General features: G+C 41.8%; 1 protein-coding gene across 5 annotated transcripts in view; it reads right to left on the bottom strand.

Moving 5' to 3' along the window:
- Positions 1 to 20,093, bottom strand: part of Cacna1d (calcium voltage-gated channel subunit alpha1 D) — a 460,416-nt gene that overhangs the window by 316,144 nt on the left and 124,179 nt on the right. For 4 of the 5 annotated variants that reach the window (XM_026388662.2, XM_026388664.2, XM_026388659.2 and 1 more), the window contains exons 1-3: positions 11,464 to 11,530; positions 9,149 to 9,458; positions 5,137 to 5,242 (exon numbers count right to left, since the gene is read on the bottom strand). In XM_026388662.2, coding sequence (XP_026244447.2) covers positions 5,137 to 5,242; positions 9,149 to 9,458; positions 11,464 to 11,530 — 483 coding nt within the window. Of the gene's footprint in view, positions 1 to 5,136; positions 5,243 to 9,148; positions 9,459 to 11,463; positions 11,531 to 20,093 lie in introns of those variants that run through there. The other variant, XM_026388660.2, reaches the window with a different exon arrangement.

Here is a 20,093-nt window from a genome sequence, read left to right as displayed (position 1 = left end):
CATGCTCATGGGAGTCCAGCAAGAAAGCAAATATGCACTTAGGCAGATGGGGGTAGGAGTCAAGGATCAGAGATGGGGGTAGGGATTAGCCAAGGATCAGAGAAATCTGGACAAAGATGTAGCACATGAACTGTCTTGAAGAACAGACAGAATCTAGGCACACAGAAATAAGAGATTGCAATCGAAGCAGAACACAATAGAGGAAAAACAGTGTAAATGAGGCACAGAACTAATATACACCCTATAGGCAAAGTCCAATGAGCCTGGTTACAAAATTGTTTCAAGTACTCTATTACAATACACCCCCATTTGGTGCAAAACGGTGAGAAACTAAATCATGACCATGCAAATCCAATGAGCTTGCTTTTTTATATATATAAATATTTTTTAGATGTTCATAGACCTTTATTTTATTCATTTATTTATATGCAGTGCTGAGAATCGAACTCACTACCTCACACATGCTAGGCAAGTGTTCTACTACTGAGCCACAACCCCAGATGAGCTTGCTTTTTAAGCCCACTTAACACTATATATAAGGATCTCAGATGTAATAAAGAGAAGGCAATCACAGCAGACTGTCCCTGAGCATTCCTGGCCCCTTTAAGACATCTAATCCCACTGACAAGTGTCCATAGCCCAGCAGAGTTTACCAGAAGGACTCCCACCACTCTTTGCTACTCTGATCCCTGTAACCAGAGCCCAAAATGTGACTGCTTCACTCTGAAACCCAGTTCTGAGGGATCCTTCAGCCAGAGATACACAAGAATCACAGATTCCAAATTCAGGAAGAAACAACTTCCTACCCACTCCCTGCAAAGGACCTCTAAGGAGTCCACAGAGGGACCTGCCATCCAAGAAAATTCTAAATTTTAGCTCAAGGAGAGGAAAGGGCAAGGTGCATCTCCTGAAAGACCTATTCATTTGTCAGTCAACAACATTCAGTGACTGAATATCTACAGTGTACTATTGTGCTGAGCAGGGTCAGGGACTCAAAATGGTTCACTCTGAACTGTATTCTGAGCTTGCTTGATAAGATAAAGATATGCAAATAAATAACAGAAATGTATGGTGTTTTACATGCAAAGTGCTGTGAGAGGGGTTCAAATAAGACTTGTTCCTTTGGATCAGGATCAGAAAAGGTCTCATTGAAGAAATATAAGTTGAGATTATTAAGCAACTTAAAGACAGTGACATATGAAGAAAGGTAATGGAGAGGAAGAAGCATCTCAGATGAAGAAAACGGTGGAAGAAAAGCTATGAGGTGGACAAGTAGAAAAGGGGATACTTAAGAACTTTGGATGGACATATAGGACAGGGGAGACTGTAAAGGAGAAGAGTGGGGTTGGACCAGAACAAATTGGACCCTGCCATGGGATCTGGTCTTTCTTTGGTGGGCAATAGTTAGCCACTGAAGCCTGAGGATCACTTCTAGCAAGACATCTGACACTGATGTGAATGAAGTGGAAGTGGAAGTGGATTGAACAGAGGCAAAATGTCAAGAAACTAAAAGTATGAACATCCAGGCCTCAACATAAGATGAGGAAAGGTGCAGGAATGGGGTCAAACACTTAGTAAAACATTTTGTTCAGCTTAACAAGCATTTACTGAGCATCTATTATAATCCAGGCCCTTTGCTAGACAAAGGGATAGAGAAGCATGAGTCACAGAGAGGCCCCACCCTCCTGCTACTCTGAACTGGTTTAGAGGTGGGTGCAATTATTAGCAGATAGCAAGGAAGGTCTGAAATGACATATGGGATCCTCAATTGGGACATTTCTAAATTGAGGCAGTTCTGTACAACAGAAGTGGGAGGCAGCCTGGGGAGGGAGAATACCAGGAAGAGGTTTCACAGACTGAAAACGATATCAGTTTGCTTATGAGGGACTTAAGGCTGGAATGCAAAATAAAGCATTTCTCATGACAGGGATGTATCACTTGTAATCATCCTTACTCTGACACCAGATACAGAAAAAGCTCCCCTCCTCTGTACCAACAAGAAAACAAAACAAACCAAAAAAAAAAATGATGTACAGTTTTCATTAAGTAGAAATGAGGAAACACTGCTACTGACTTAACTGGGAGGGCCACGACTGTGGGAACTGAGTAAGCTGCACTGTTTCCATGGCTTCAGCCTCCACTTGTCCCTGTGAGTCCACAAAGGAAAACGGCATAGAAACTTAGACTGTTTGTATTTAAAAAAAGAAAAATCTAACTCTGGGAAAACTTACTACCCCCAAGGTAGTCTTCAAATCCCCAAAGCTAGCTGAGTTACGCACCACCCAGACCAAACATACACTGGGCTCATGGAAATGGCCACATTTCTTATTCAACTAAAGTAATACTATCACTACAACTGACCTGAAATAGGCTGAAACATCAGCCATAAAGGGGCCCTGAATGTCACTCTAAGTGCTTGTCATACACAATTCCCACTGAGCTAACAGGCAAAGAAATCCACCAGGTCCCTGAGATGCACAGCTTTGCAACCTTTGTAAGCCTCTGCCCTTTGTTTTGTCATTCACATTAAATGAAAGGTATTTACTACAGATGAAAAATAAGCTTTGTTCAGCTGCCTCTAAACCGATCCCAAAAATAGAGCAATCACTTGGGTACAAATTGGGTCAAATGTATAAAAAAAAGAACTAGCTCCCTGGTGGGAGGACAGACATGGCATGGGACCTTGCTCAGAGTCAGGGGGAAATCCACAAAGAGCCTCCCTTCCCACAGTAGGAAAGGAAATATTTAAAGAGTCAGGCAGTACAGAAACTTATCTGGCCATGTGACCATCCAAGTGAAAGCAGTCAGAAACTTTAACACCACGAGTTTCAGAACACACAGTAAAGAGGTCAAAATATACGTTGGTATTTCAAAAGGCCTGCCAAACTAACACACTGCTCACCTACCCTAAGAACAAATCCAGAGTTTAAGAATTATAAAGAAAAGATCCACTGGGCGGAGCTGCAAAGGAGAAGAGAGATTTATCCATTTCATATACTTTATTCCATCACTTCTTAGCTGAGAAATCTAAATGGTCTGACAGCATTTATATTAGTGCCCTGAATTTCTCTGGGAAAAAAAATCAGAATATTAATTGGCTTACACATGCAGCTACATTAATTATTCCATTGATCTAAATTAATCTGCCTTTCTGAAAGGTATTTATTTTCTAAGTTTGTTTAATCATGTTCTCTTGAGCTACAAAAAGCAACAAACTGGGTCACCATCCACGTTGTTAAATTTGGTAACAAGGCTAACACCATCTGTGGCCTAGACTACGAGGATCCATCTCCATTGATGGGAGGCTTTTCACTCTTTCTGCTTTTCCTTTGAAATGATCGTTTAATGTCAAATGTCTACAACCAAATCAAAAGCCATTTAAAATACCCCAAATTATGCAAATAATCTCAAACATAGTACAAATATATACTCATAGTGTTCATAGGTATATCCAACTCCCATTCACAGTTGTATTTTCAGCAGCAATATCCAAAAATTTTTGAAAACTCTCTAGAAATCAAACTACCCAAACCCAAATACATAGAGACATGATGTTACATCTGAAATATGCCCAACTGATTTTCTTTATTGTTATGGTACTCATGATTGAACTCACACACGCTAGACAAGTGCTCCACCACCAACCTACATCCCCAGCCTCTAACACTTTAAATATAACAAGAAATCCTGTACCATAAACGATTAAGGCTAGATTCACAAGAGTATAATTTCACTATTTTTTGAAGCCAGCAGAGCTCTCCCTGACTAGGAACAGCATCATCGTGTGTTTGCCTTTTCAGCACTCGCTCACTTAAGAACATCCAGCCCTGTTCAAATACAGTATCAACACAAGAAACCAAAACCAAGTGCAACTAGCTGGAAAAGGTGAAAGCCGAAGAGAAAGTCTGCCATTCCCTCCTTCATCCACTTGGTCTCCAATTATCAGGAACTGCTTCTTGCAAGAAGGATGCTGCAACCCCAGAAAAATCCTGAAATGGTTTCTGAATCATCAAAGAAAGACTACAGAATGTCAGAAGTAAAAACAATCCTAGTGATCTTCTTAGCCAATCCCCTTAATTGCCAGGCGGGGGAGGAGCAATACAAAAAGGGTATGAGAAATGCTCCAGAATATAACTCCCTGACAGTTGAGTGGGACAAGCTCCTAGTCTCAGTCTAGTGCTCCTTAGTGCTTTTTTTTTTAAATTATATCAACTTTTCCCAAAGGAAGTCCCATGGAACAGTGGTTCCATGACAGTAAAGTCTTCTGCCAAAAAAAATTTTAACGAATCCATAACCAATTATTTTCAGGGACTAGCTGAATTAAACAAAACGAAACCTATTTTTTAACTGTGGAACTTCCCAGAACTTTTACTCAGCTAATGTACACTATAAATCTTTAAGAGGGCAATAAAGTATATAGAAGGATACTAGTGTTTAACCATAAACTCATTTTACCTTGGGACATTTCATAGTAGTTGAAGTAGAAACATCAATACTATACTGTTTTATTCTCCAAATTATGCTTTGTATAGATTTATTAGTTTTATTGTATTCTACCTTTATAAAAATTAATAGCTCATATACAAGATCTGTGACATTTTTCTACTTACCAGAAAAACTGAACAAAGTACCCACCATTCCCAAACAACACTGGATTTTAAAAAAGAGAGAGGGAGAGAAAACTAATATTATCAGGAAGAGCATGGTAGAAAGCAAATGCCTAGGCAGAGAGAGAAAGTCATTTTAAAATCTTCTACACATCTCCTCTGCAAAATGTTCCATATCTATTTATACAAGATTCATGACTTTAAACCCTTTCATTCAAAAAAACGTGAGAATAGAGATTAAAACAAAACCAAGAGACTGGGGTTGTGGCTCAGTGGTAGAGCATTCGCATGGCACATATGAGACACTGGGTTCAATCCTCAGCACCACATAAAAATAAATAAATAAAATAAAAGTATTGTATCCATCTACAACTAAAAAATATTTTTAAAAAATATGGTAGCAAAACTTCAAGAAACATCATATCCATGGTTGTAAATTTCCATCACCCAGAAAGTCAACTGCCAGTTCAAGTACAGAAGCAAATGATAACCGTACACCAGGATAAGCAGGAACTCTGAAGACACTTACCAAGTTATGATTTGTTGAATTAGAATCATCTTCAGGGAATGGGATGTAAATAGCTAAGGCCACACAATTGGCAAAAATAGCCAATAATATAAATATGTCAAATGGTCTGAAAATTTTTGTTAAGGTACATATGCATTATATAAACATAAACCATGTCTACAATCACACTCCCAATCATAACACATGTGAACTACTTTTAAAATGAAAATGACAAAACACAAATCATTTTTTGACTGACTACTGTGACTACTAGGTTTTCAAGAGAAATAATCATCGAAGGTCATCTCACAGTAGGTCACCCTATCCAGTGACCTCTTCATGTCCTCTTTCTGTTGCAAGAATCATGTTACATTCATTATTCTGCTGTACACTGTATATTAAAACCTAAAAGTATTGAACAGCCAGTTAGGGCATTGTGTGAACCAGGTTTCTGCTTCTTGGAGCTTAAAAAGCAAGGAGGGCCTTACTAAATTCCCAGCTGTTGTAGACACAGAGAAAGTAGCCATCATGGTATAAATCTCTTCCACAGATCCTTGCCTCCATGTGTTAGAGCCATTTTCTCAGGGGCTATTCCTGGCTGGGTCAGTCTAAATCTCCTATCTGGATTGGGGAGGACAAAGCCACTAGGAATCTTCTCCATTCTCCCTGTGACTCTCATGACTTTCAGTACCTCAGATGCTGTGATAAGCACGCCAGGCTCCAGCTCCCTCCTCTGCTTTCTCTTCTAGAGTAATCGATAGCTATAACTGTTTCAGATTAAAGCTGGACCGGAGCTCAGTTTATAATGTGCTGTTGCTGTGTCCAATTTATAAACAAATTAAATTAAAAAGCCATAAGAAATCAGCACCAGACACTTTAAAAATAGGCCTTAACAATTTTAAATCTCGGAGGTCTCTCTGTAAGAATCACTTTGAGATCAGCCTCGAACACATACTTACTAAAACATGCTGGTGTTATTAAGAGACATTGTAAAAACTGGCAATACAAATTTGATATTTGCCAAAAATGGCTGTTTTTATTCTTTTGGTTTTCAGCCATTTTAAACTCGAGGTTTTAGGAACACCAACCTAATTTGTGATTCTTGGGCTTGATTTTACAACAGTGTTCCTGTACATTCACCCACAAGAAGCAAGGCCATGGTTTAACTAAATCCCTCAAGGTACTAAAGATTTGAAGCTATCAACAGACTCTTCCCTATTCATCCTGATACTCTTCTGGGAAATCAAAAAAAATGATGTAAGAAATAAATATCCCTTACCTCTCTGGAGATCTCTTGGGTTTCATAAAACCTCAGCCCCTTTGAAGAGCTTTGATAACTAATTGGAATAAGGACAGGAATAACATTATCCCCTTACTAACTTTGATGGGTTTATTTTAAACCCGTTAGCTTTAACTCATATTGATTCTCTTAACTCATCTAGTGTTACAAATCTTTTATCCAGAGATCCAACTTTAAGGCAGTCCACCTTAAGAAGACTTCTGAGGGCTGAGGTTGTAGCTCTATGATAGAGCATTTGCCTCCCATTTTCAAGGCCTTGGGTTCAATCCCCAGTACCAGCATGGGCAATTTGGCAAGACCCTGTCTCAAAATAAAATAAAAGAACCAACCATGTAGCTCAGTAGCTGAGCACTCCTGGATTCAATCCCCAGGACTGGGGTGAGGCAAGGGGAGACTTCAGAATTCTCATTTCATTTTTCAGGTTTCCCACTGAAATTTAAAAAGTTGACTGCCCCAAAGTTATTCTCTGTAGAAACAGTTAGTGCTTCCCCTGCCCCCATACCAGCATCCTTCTTTTCCAAACTCCCTAAATGATAAACATGCAAATCTGAGCAATACTAACATGTTCAACTGTTCAGGAAGGCTAAACATAAAATGTGTTTTTTGTTTTGTCTTGGTCTGATTTCAGTCCCCAGACACTGGTGGATACTATCTCACTGCCACACAAAGTAGATGGGGTCTGATTCTAACAATTTCTTCTAATGAGAGGAACACCTTTTGCTCCCCCAAGGTCCAGGACCCTCTGCCCTGCCTATCCGTAAAAACAAACAAGACTCTCATTTCCCCAGTGCTTGCAGGGCCTGACAGAGCTGGCATAGGGTGGATTTCTATAACTAGCTCCCTAAAATGGAAGGAAACTGTCATTTGACAAAACAAATAGATCACATATCATTTAATATCTACCTATTCTACAAACCATCCCACTTGTAAGCAGGTTTCTCCCTGAACCAGAAGCCACATGCCCTATTTCCTGTATACATATGTCTGGCAACTTGGGAAAGGAAGCCGGCAGCTTTATATTCACTTTATACACATAAATTGTTATGTACAAAACACTGTACACAAAGAGAAACAGCATTGGGTCTCCCACCTCACTCCACATAAAATTAATGACCTCACCAAGAGGTCTCTGCTTACTCAGAGTCACATCAAGAAAATCTAAGGAGGAGGAGATCTTTCTGGCAAATGCACTGCTACCCTTGACTCCAGTGAGGCTATGGAGGCACACACTAATTTACCTAGTTCCTTGCCGGCCTGACATGAGTGTTCTGTCCTCAGACTAGAAAAGAACTTAAAGAGAAAATGCACGCACACAACCCCAGCAAATGTGAAAGACATCATAACTCACTCGAGAGAAGAGACATCTGTTCTAAAAAGAAAAAGCACGAGAAAACCTTTCAAATCCTACCCATGTATTCAACTGCTCTCTCCAATACCTTTTAGACAGTTGCCTCACTTTTAACTCCTGTCCAGAAGCAGAGAAAATAGTAAGCTAAGACAAAGGGCAAACAAATAAATGCCTAGCTTAGGACTCAAATTATTAGGGGGTTCAGCTCCACTTCCTAGCCAGCTGTCAACATCCTCTCCACCTTTCTGGGCCTGGTTAGGGAAGCTCAATTTTGTCACTCCGGTCTACCATTAGGAACTGCTCTGAGGCACCTGTCAGCCCCAAATACTCTTCTGGGAAAAGAAAATGCTCTACTTTTCCCAGACCAACAAATCATCTGACTAATTAGCCATTTGTTCAAAGAGAAGATTTCAGTCAACTTTTTCTGAAGAAAGGCAATAACTGGAGTCTGGCCTCCAGGTACAGGGATGGGGATAAACAGGCAGAAGCACAATAAGTCATCGAAGATCTAGAGCATGACAACCATCACGGGGCACTTGGAACTCAGTTTTAAAAATACAAAGGAGACGCCCAGAAATGTAACTTCAGTCCAAGGACATAGACAGAATTTTTTTATAAAGACAGCAACTGCAAATTCCTCCACGGAGAGGGCTGTTCTATAACTCTCCAAGGCTCAGGAAGAACAAGCATTCACAAACCTCTCCCTGCACAGGCTTCCCCATACTCACATTTCAAATACTGTTTTTGAACTTGTCAAAAAGGAAATTCCAGGAAATCACAGCATTTATAGCCCAAAAAAATCAAAAACACTCCCTATGAAAGAAACGTTCATATTTGCAGTTACCTGAACAATTAGAAACATCAAATGTCAGAACTTGAAGCAACCTTAGCATTAACTATAGTTGCAGAAGGAAATTTCAAATAAAAGAAATGAGAAGATTCCACCAAAGGTCACTACCAGTACAGTCTTAGTACAGTCTCAGTCTTTTTTTTTTTTTTTCTCATCAGTGTACCTCATCTGCAATAGGTTCAATGTATAGCACAGCCCCAAAACAACAGTGGATTTAAAACTAACCATGTAGTGTCTAATGACCAAAGATCAGTTTCATATTTTATCTCTCTACCACTTTGAAGTTTTAGGCTTCACTCCCTCCCCCCATCACTAAACACACACCCACACAGACAGTAGTCTAAATATACCCAGGGAGCCATCCTTCTGTAACCTAAGGAGACAGGAAGTTATATACCATGAAACCCCTAATACACAGCTTCACATTCCAGACTGCTACAGCTTTGTAAGTGTCATTTCAGAAAGCAAATCCTTTTAAAGAACAGATGGTAAAAGAGAAAATGAGAAAGACTCCCCCCCCCAAAAAAAAGGATACTTCCATTCCACTATACTAATGCAGGCTCTTCGGATGGGGTTATTCAGTGATAAACAGAAAAGGGCGCGGGCTGGTCTGCTGTTGGACGAGTTACCCTGTTTTTTGCTCTTGGCGTATTGCTGACGTTTTCTTTGGGAAAGAGATCCTACAGGTGGGGGTGCAGAGGTGCTCATAGTTTGGGCAGCCTTGGCCTGTCTAGCAGCATCGATTGCAGCTTGCCAGGACAGGACAGTTTGCTTGGAGCTATTCGGCTGAGAAGTTGGTCCTTCACCAGAAAGAGGGAGTCTGGTGCCTCTTGCATAGTTTGCCTCTGGAAAGAAGGAGAAAAAGAACAGTTAAAACAAAACAAAAACAATAACATGAGAATCCAGTGGTGAGGGGGTGGGGAGACAAAGGTTGTATACCAACATTAAAAGGATAAATCATTCTGATGTTCCTGTTTTGAATCTCATGTCCTATTTTTTAGAAGCAAGGATTTGTCAAGCAGAACAGTGAGAAAGTCTAAGAGCTCTGTTCTAAGTGTCAGTCACACAGAATCTTTGCAAGCACCACACCTAATCAAGTTTGTATTCCACACCCATGTCTTTGCAAGGAGTCTTTTGGTACATTTCTTCTGAAAAACTGAGGTCATTGCCACATTTTTTCTGTATCTTTTCTGACTTGGAAAACCCATGTATCTCCTACAAGTTAACAGATATGTACAACAGCTTTTCTCTAAAATAATTACCACCATCTCTCTCTCTCTCTCTCTCTCTCTCTCTCTCTCTCTCTCACTCACACACACACACACACACACACACACACACACACACACGGCAGTGCCAATAATTCAATAGTCTTAATTATTTTCAGGGTGTTACTCCAACATCTTTCCACCACCACAAAACCATTTTTTCAGCATGGTAAAAAAATCTTCACCTGATACAAGGCAATACAAAAAGCCCTATAACAGATATCTAGATTATGCACTGACACTTCCTTAAAATGAAAATTCATGATATTTGGGACTCATTTCCTCCAGGAGCTTCGGAAAACAGAAAACATGTTTAGGGCTTTTTTTGCATTTAAAATGCAAAAATTGCAGCAGCAGCAGCCAAGCCAACATCCAGACAGCCTGCACACCTACACCTAGGATAGACAGGCTAGATTATGCCAGGGGGCCCTCAAGGCCTAAACAAAAATCATTTCAGTGTAGACTAACATCCAGGTGCACACAAGGCAGAAACCAAAGAGGGCCTCTGTGAGCGAAGCCCCCACCACTTGGGGTCAGGCCATCCCCAGGCAGGTCTCCCAGGCACCTGTCTGCCTTGGGCCACAGCCTCCTAGCAGAGACAGAAGTCAAAGTGAGAGAGACGTACAGAGGTAGAGGGATGAGCATTTGCAAAGCCAATTATTGTTAAGAGTCAAAGCAAGCACAGATCTGTCTGCCCAGCAAGCCTGAGAAGGGAGCAAAGCCTGGGGACAGCAGACAACCGGATCCCGAGATGAGTCGTGCCAAGCCTTTCCCTTCAGGAGCGCTCACCCGGAAAGGCTTCAAGTCTACTGGGGTTGGGGGCGCCACTGATCTCCAAAGACCGGGTATGGCCAGGAGTTGCTCCATCCCCCTTCGACCCAACCCCAGTCCTCGTGGAAACTGCACGTGGTGCGGACCCAGACTGAGGAGGGGAGCCCACAGGGGCATCGACTTCCCGGGCATTGCTAGGTTACCAACGTGCGCACTGGAGGCGCAAGGAGCGGGAATACTGGCTCCATCCGACCCCCTTCCCCCAGATTCCAAGACCCGGCCTCCCTGCAAGTGTAGGGGTGTACGCTTCACCCACAGCGTGAAGGGTGAAACCGGGCAATCCTAGAATTTTCCGGATGCCACTAAGGACCTTCTTCCCAGTCAATCAGGGGGCAAGGGAGGAGGGGAAGGCAAGAGGAGGCTGGAAAGGGGGCTCAGGCTGAAGACTAACAATCTCCCTTCTTTCATTGCTCGAGGGCGTTGGAGGAAAGTTGAGCCCGAGGACACTGAACCCGAATCACCTCGACTCGCCGCCCCTCCAGCTTCACAGTAGTCTACGTTCTCAATAGCTGCCCCCACCCCACAAATGCAGAATTAACTCTGACATTCAGGGCCTGAAGGGGAGAACCGAGTGGCTGTCACGCATCTTCCCCTTCTATGTAGATGACACCGAGCTAGAAGCATCCTCTCCAACCCCCTCAACCCACCCAGAGCACTGGAGATTGGGGGTGGGGGGGAAGAGGGGGTGGGAAGAGGAGGACCATGACAAGGATTAGATTTGGCAGCTGGTGCCCAGACTCTGACTGCTCACCGTTCGCGTGGTCCGCTTGCTGCTGCCGTTGATGCTGCATTTTTTTCATCATCATCATCATCATCATCCACGAACATTTATTGAGCGCCTACTGTGTGCAGGGCACTATGCTGGGCATTAGGGCGGGGGAGGGATGGGTAAGGGGGTTACCGATAGGTAGGAGCCGAGGTCCCTGCCCTTATTCTCGCTTCAGCAGGGGGTGGGGAGGACAGGGACAAATAACAGAAAATAAGGATAATTTATAAAAACCGCTCGCCACCCACGCTCCCTCTTTTTCAAAAATGGAGCAAAATAAACTTTTTAAAAAAATAAAATCAGATGTATATATTATCTTAATAATATATACATTTAATTTTTTGCTGCAAAGGAGAATTGGCTTGGTCCCTTCCTCTAGCGGAGGGACGCCGCGGTGATGCCGGCCCGGCCACCGGGGCCGCTCGGAGCGCCCCCCATGCCGCCCGTCCGCCCGCCGCGGTGCCGGGTGCCCGCCGCCGCCGCCCCCGCCGCCGCTGGCTCGGGACCGCGGGCAGCAGGAGCTCACATCCGGGGACGGAGGCGCTCGCCCGCTCGCTCGCTCCGCGCCCGCCGCGCCGCGCCGCACGCCGGCTTCGCCCTGGCGACGCTGCGCGCCAGCCGCCGCCGTCCCCCGCCCTCCCTCCACACCCCCGCCCGCTCTGAGCCTCCCACGGGCCGCGCCGCGCCCCAGCTGTCAGCAGCTGGGCTGGGGGCTCTGTTCGCACGGCCCGCGCGCTCAGGGTGGCCGCTTTGTGAGACTTAGGGTGCCGCCACCCGGGTCTGGCTCCACTGACCCGCGGGCGCCGAAGAGTTAAGTGCGCTTCAGCCCTGAACCGCCGGGTTAACCCTCTCCTCGCCGCAGCGTGTGCTTTCCCCACTTCCCCCGAAAGAGGCAGGCGGCGCCTGCAGATGCCGCGGCCGCGGCGGTGCGCGGATTAACCGCTCCTCCCACTGCATTTCGTGGCGGGAGGTGCCTGGGTTCCTGGGACGGACCAGGGCTCTCCGCGTCGGCCTCCCCTTCTGCACACCTGGAGGAGGCCCCGCCCCCTGGGAGCACAGGTGCTAGCGGGTTGTCTTCGCTGCGTTTTTGAAGTGCACCCTTCGCGGAGCTGTGCCTGGATTCCTCACTGCTCTGGAACCAGACAGGCGTCCCCTTCACCTTTCCTCTGGCTTTCTGAATGAGGGAGGGATGTGGGCGCCCTACTCCCTAGAGAGCACTAACTGCCCAGGTAACTGCCCTAAGCTCCAAAGCGGTTTCCCGAGCGCCCCAATTCTCCCCACTGTCTGGCACCACCGAGGACTCCTGGATCCGGCTGGCTCCCTCTCACTCTACCGCTGTCTGTCTGTATGTCTGTCTGTCTGTCTGTCTCTCTCTCTCTCTCTCTCTCTCTCTCTCTCTCTCTCCTCTCTCCTCTCTCCTCTCTCCTCTCTCTCCTCTCTCTCCCCCTCCTCTTCCCCCTCCCTCTAACCTCACTGCACCTTCCCTCCGTCTCACCACCCCCACCCGCAAGTGTATTTGGAGACAGGTACGGGTAAGTAAAAGCCAAGGTCTTTCCACCAGCTAGGGTTACTCGAAGAAGAAATAGATGATGCTGCTGGAAGTGTTGACTCCTGTCTGGGAACTGGTAGTTTGTTTTATACCTTTGCTGTCTCCCATTTGGGTTAGGGGAGGTTTGCAAACCGCAGCTCTAGCTAGAGGGGAAAATACTGTATCTAGTGGATGACTGATATTTTTCATTTAGCTTTGTGCTGGCTGTTAAGAAAGGGCGTCTACTTTGCTAATTCACAGGATTCGATTTATTTGCCTTTGTTCCGATCTGCTTGTTCCTACAGCATTTTAGAACGTTTGAATAACAGTGTCTCAAAAGCAAAAAGCTCAGCATGAATTAAGAAAATAAGTGTTTATAAGAAGGTTCTCCTTGTCCACAGAAGACACACTGGATATTCTCAATTCTTGGTGGGCACCTGGGAAGAGTGAGTGGGGACCAGACAGAAAACTCTCCAGGGGCCTTTCTGAGAGGGGTGTCAGCTCTAGGAGGTTGAAAACAGCTCTTGTCTTCCCGCTGCCCCATCCCACTTCGTTTTTATTTTTGTTTTTTTGTTTTGTTTTGTTTTGTTGTTTTGGAGAAAAGAGAGACTGGGAAGTAGCCCCGTGGCTTTATGGTAATAAAGCTGACCTGGGCCACCTCACCCGTGGCTGTTTCTTAACCAAAATGGAAGGGATAGAAGACTGTTCCCTTCAAAGAATTTACCCTTCCATGAAGCATATATAAAATTCACAAGTGTACATTGTGATTTCAGAATACCAGGTCTAAAGCTTTGCCTCTCAAGTCACTTATAGACACTAATATTGCTGTATATATATACGTGGCAGTATAACCAATGTGATCCTGCAACCTGTACACGTGGAAAAATGAGAATTCATACCCCATTTGAATCAAATATATGATATGTCAAGATCATTGTATTGTCATGAGCAACTAATAAAAAAAATTCTCATCCTAATACTGGTTCATGATTCAGTTCAGTTCAGCCAGCATTCACAAGTCACCTGTTAAGAACAATTAGGCTATGTGTTGTAAGGATAAATCTATGGCACAACATTTCCCTCAGGGACAGACAATCTAGTGAAGGAATAAAAGTTATGTATACATCTTCACCATGCAGAACACAGAAGCTATAACCAGTTTGAGGACGGTACTATGCAAGCATCAGAGAGATTAATTAAGAAAGTCTGAGAAAGAGAAACCTTCACAGAAGAGAAGGCTTTTTAATTGATGGTTATAACCTGACAGGGATTCTACTGTCATGTATATATAAAAATAACAAATTTGAAAAAGGAAAAAAAATAGCCAGCCATGGTGGCATACACCTGTAATCCCAGAGCTTGGGGGCTGAGGCAGGAGGATCACTAATTCAAAGCCAGCTTCAGCAAAAGAAAGGTGCTAAGTAATTCTTAAATAAATAAAATACAAAAAAGGGCTGGGGTGTGGCTCAGTGGTGGAGTACCCCTGAATTCAATCCCCAGTACCCCTCCCAAAAATTAAAATACTAATTGACAGAGAGAAGGAAAAGGTATAATAAAGGGCTATGCTTTATGATAAAGTAATGATGGATGTAGGACATTATGCATTTGTCAAAACCCATAGAATTGTATAACACAAAGATTAAACAATGTAAACTAAGGACTTTAGTTAATGCATCAATATTATTTCATCAATGGTAATATGTGCCACATTAATGCAAGATGTAATAATTGGAACTATCAGAGAAGAGAGTATATGGGAACTCACTGCACAGTTTTTCAATGAACCTACAACTGCTCTAAAATGTCTATTAAAAACAGTATAGTTGAGGCCAAGTCAGCATGGACTATCGGGGGAGGAGACTGAGAAGGCCCCTCTCAAGCCCCATGGAAGAAGTCTGGCTGTCTGGCAAGCTGGCCAGAAGATCACATGCTTCTCCATAGAGGGAGCCAGTAAAGGTGTTTTAACTGAGAAGTGGCATGATTAAAATGTGTCTTGGGCATCTGGATTCTGCACTCTAGACTTTAATGAGTTGAAGGAACTGAAGTTTTTGATATTCTATCTTTGCAATGAATCCCATCTTTGCAAATGTCTCCAGCAAGATTTTTTTTTGTTTTGGGGGGCTGGGGCTGTAGCTCAGTGGCAGAGCCCTTGCCTAGTATGTGTGAAGCATTGGGTTCAATCCTTAACACCATACAAAAATAAACAAAATAAAAGTATGCTGTCTATGCACATTACAAAAATAATTTTGGGGGGCAATTTGAGTGATTAAAATATTTATATTCTTATGATAATGTGAATTACTGAATAAACAGTAGCTAATATTTTTAAATGCATCTTCTAATATAGGCATTTTACAGGTTAAGTTAACCCATTTAATCCCCATAATAAGCCTATCAGGTACTATTAATACCCTCATTTCACAGATGACAAAACCAAGACATCAAAAAGTGAGAAATTTGCCCCAAATCACATACAGTTAGCTACTTAGTGGCTGACACAATAAGACAATGAGAAATGACTAAAATAAAAGATTTTAGCTCAAAATCAACCACATGTACTATAGACTCAACTGTGTCATTAACACTCTATAGTGGGGTCTTATTCTCCTTGCCCTTGTAATATAAACATTGCCATTTAAAGGCATAGAACTACATTCCAGGTGTGGTTCCTGGCATATATGGCATTTCAAAGAAATCCTGCTGGTGCCCAGTCCAGAACTTTACCACATCAAACCCCTGGATCATGAACTAGATGCTCCACCTTTATACTTCCTCTCACAAATTATCCATCTGGTGTTCAGAAAACACTGTGTCACTTCCCTACCCTGAAAAATGTTTTCTTCTTTCCTTCCACATCCAGCCTGAACCCTGACCAGCTTTCAACCTTATCCTTTTTGCACCATTCACCTTCAATGTGGTCAGCAGTCTCCTCATTAGGCTGTGTACATGCTGTGCTCATTTCTGCCTCTGCCTTGGCTCTCGTTATTCACTGACCTGAAATCCCTGCCTTGCTGACCTCTAACTAAACTCTTGCCTCCTTAACAAGCCTCTGTCAAGTCCCTACCTCCTCCCAGAAGCCTTCTGTGATTGCCCTAGCCAACCAAATACCCATGTGCCCCCAGTGCCACCTCCCCTTCTCTAAAGACCTGTAGCATCTGGTTATTCTTTTGGTGATGTGCTTTCTTGTGTCTGGTTTGATTGCTTCCTGGCTACAAATCCTGTCTCTTACATATAGGTTCTAAGCAAGAATCACCTCCTTCACCCCTCCCCCAGCTACCAAGTGTTATGCCCACTGCAGTGACTACATTATTCTGATCATAAAAGCTCACAGGTATCACTAGAAATTATCAGCTAATATTTACCCAAAACCCATAATGTTTATGGTAGCTCACTTGGTCCTTTGATGGTAAAAATATAAAACAGAAAATTAGGTCCTTTGGACAGCAAGAATTCTAATTAAGGAAGACAAACATATCCTGAAGGCCACATGCAGGATATATCCATAAACACACTGTGAAGTTGGGTCTGAATGAGTCTGTCCATCTACAGGCCCTGGTGCTTAGAGGATAGCCCTGACCTATTAATTACCAGAACAAGCTATGAAGAAGGTAGAAACATGTGCCTCAAGTAGAGGAATATCATAGAAAAAAACATGAACCTGTGCAGAAATCAGTAAGTAGGTGACTAGACTGGGACCTAGGGCTGCTTAGGAGATAATGGTAAACAGTAAGGTTGCAAAAGCAGCCTGGAGCAGGGTGGGGGAAAATCCCTGAAGTCTGGCTCACCAGTCTGGGTATTGTCCACCAGTACTCAAACTTTCTGATCTCAGAACCCCTTTAGACTCCTAACAGTTTTGGTAGAACCTGAAGAGTTTTTGCTATATAGATTTTACCTATTGATATTTAACATACTAAAAATTCTAACAGAACACTGAAAATCATTTGTAATTCAGTTTTAAATAGTAATAGGCTCATTAAATGTTAACCTACTTTTTAAGTGAAAAATGACTATTTTCCAGAACAAAACAGAAGAGTGGCATTCTTTCACATTTTTGAAAATCTCTTTACTGTCTGGCTGAAAAGACAGCTAGATTCTCATATCTGCTTCTATGTTCAATCCATAGTGATAGAATATTTGGACTGAAATATATGGTGAACATTCAGCCATACACAGATATGTAGTTGGAAAAGAGAGCCCTTTTCAGATAACTTGGATGTTATATTTTTACTATACACCAAAACCTGACTTTGAAAGGTTAGTGAAATGTGGAATTTTAAACCATATCAGTGAAACTTTTTATACTCTATTACATTAAAATCCATCAATCTATATTGCAGTTTGAATAGATCTTTTGCCCATGCATTATTTGGTAACATCATACATTGGTCATATAGAAAATATTGGTTCAGTGAGATTTTCCAAAAGTTGACACATTTTATTATACAATATCAAAAAAACTGCATTCATTTTTATTACTACCAATCTCATCAGAAAGTCTTTAAGTATTGGAAAGCTGTCAAGCTCTCAGTGGTAGATAGAAGTTTTTCAGGATTCTAATTTTCGCTTGAAAGCTCAAATTTTATAATTGGCACAAATACTGTCAAGTTTTTTCTTTGAAGTAACCAGTTCACTTCATTCATTTTCAAGAAAAATCTGCCAAAAAGTTAGGTCTGAATAACTATAGTTTATCAGTAAAAATGGTGTTCTATGACAAAGTAACCCATCAGCTTCCTACCTCAAACCATAACACAATCACTGTGTGCAGCAGAAATGTGTTATGCATTTGTCCCTGTCACCCAGAATATTAAAAAGATCTCTGCACAAGGATTGAGATTTAACAAAATCAATAATTTTACTGCTTCGTCAAGGAGACTCTTAAGTAAAACTGGTTTTGGGTATTTGTGTGTGTGTGTGTGTGTGTGTGTGTGTGTATGTGTGTTTCTGTTCTCATTTTAATGTAAGTGCATGTTGGAATAATGCAATGTTCACCAGTATTCTTTGGTGTCACTGCCTGATTCATACTAAAACATCAACAGTTTTAAACACTGTTGATTCTGTACCTTCAATGCAAATCTCAACACAGTTATGGCAAATAAGTCTTAGTGTTACTATGAAAATAGTTTTTACCTTAAAGACCTCTCAAAAGGGTCTTTAGGTCCTGAAGGTAGTTAAGTTACAAGATGAAATACAGAATGCCCAAATATTTTGCATATATATATAACTTATTTGAAATTCAAGCCTAATTGAGCTTCTTGTTTTTTATTTGCTACAACTGGCAACCTCACCTCTGAGAGTCCACAGACCCCATTTCAAAAACAACTATTCAGAATGCTTTGGGTCATTTTTCAGCAGAGAAATATCAGAGTTGTGCTTCATTAAAATAATTCTAACCCAAATGAGCAAGATAGATCAGAAGGTGAAAAAATATATAGGTTGCAGGAAAGCCTCATGGGTCAATTAAGAAGAATACCTTAGAAGATAGAAAGATCTCCCTTGTTCTTAGATAGGCCAAGTTAATATTGTCAAAATGACCATACTACCAAAAGCACTATACAGATTTAATGCAATTCCAATTAAAATCCAAATGACATTCCTCATAGAAATACAAAAACCAGTCATGAAATTCATCTGGAAAAATAATAGACCCAGAATAGCTAAAGCAATCCTTAGCAAGAAGAGTGAAGCAGGTGGCTCACTATACAAAACCTTAAACTATATTACAGAGCAATAGCAACAAAAACAGCATGGAATTGGCACCAAAATAGACTTGTAGACCGATGGTACAGAATAGAGAACACAGAGACAACACACATAAATACAGTTATCTCATATTAGAAAAAGGCACCAAAAACATATTGGAGAAAGGATACCCTCTTCAAATAAATGGTGCTGGGAAGATTGGAAATCCATATACAACAAAATGAAATTAAACCTCTGTCTCTCACCATGTACAAAACTCAACTCAAAGTAGATCAAGAACTTAGAAATTAAACCAGAAACCCTGCACCTAATAGAATAAAAAGTAGGCCCAAATTTTCCTCATGTCGGATTAGGCCCCAACTTCCTTAATAAGACTCCTATAATGCAAGAAATAAAATCAAGAATCAATAAATGGGATGGATGGATTTAAACTAAAAAGCTTCTTTTCAGAAAAAAAAAATCAGTGAGGTGAATAGACAGCCCACATCCTTGGAGCAAAGTTTTACCACATGCACATCAGAGTACTAATCTCTAGGATATATAAAGAACTAAAAAATCTTAACACCAAAAAAACAAATAACCAATCAATAAGTGGGCTAAGGAACTGAACAGACACTTCTCAGAAGATGATATACAATAAATCAACAAATATATTAAAAAATGTTCAACATTTCTAGTAATTAGAGAAATGCAAATCAAAACTACTCTAAGTTTTCATCTCAGTCAGAATGGCAGCTATTAAGAATACAAACAGGGTTAGGCTCAGCGGTAGAGCACTCGCCTAGCACGGGCGAGGCCCTGGGTTCAATCCCCAACACCACATAAAAATAAATAAATAAAGATATTGTGTCCAACTACAACTAAAAAATAAATATAAAAAAGAATACAAACAATAAGTGTTAGCAAGGATGAGGGGAGAAAGGCGCACTCATACATTGCTGGTGGGACTGCAAATTCGTGCAACCAATTTGGAAAGCAGTATGGAGATTCCTTGGAAAACTTGGAATGGAACCACCATTTGACCCAGCTGTCCCACTCCTTGGTTTATACCCAAAGAACTTAAAAATAGCATACTGTAGTAACGGAGCGACATCAATATTTATAGCAGCACATTCACAATAGCTAAATTATGGCACCAATTTAGATGTCCTTCAGTAGATGAATGAATAAAGAAACTGTGGTATATATACAAAATGGAATATTACTCACATAAAGAGAGAATAAAATCATGGCATTTTCAGGTAAATGGATGGAGTTGGAGAATGTTATGCTAAGTGAAGTAAGCCAATCCCAAAAAACCAAATGCCAAATGTTTTCTCTGATATGAGGATGCTGATCCATAATAGGGATGGTGGGGGGAGCATGGGAGGGATGGAGAAAATTTAGA

The sequence above is a fragment of the Urocitellus parryii genome, chromosome 3, assembly GCF_045843805.1.
Source record: "Urocitellus parryii isolate mUroPar1 chromosome 3, mUroPar1.hap1, whole genome shotgun sequence".
Taxonomy (NCBI): Eukaryota; Metazoa; Chordata; class Mammalia; order Rodentia; family Sciuridae; genus Urocitellus; species Urocitellus parryii.
Note: the sequence above shows the minus strand (reverse complement) of the source record. Positions and strands in the feature narration are given on the sequence as shown.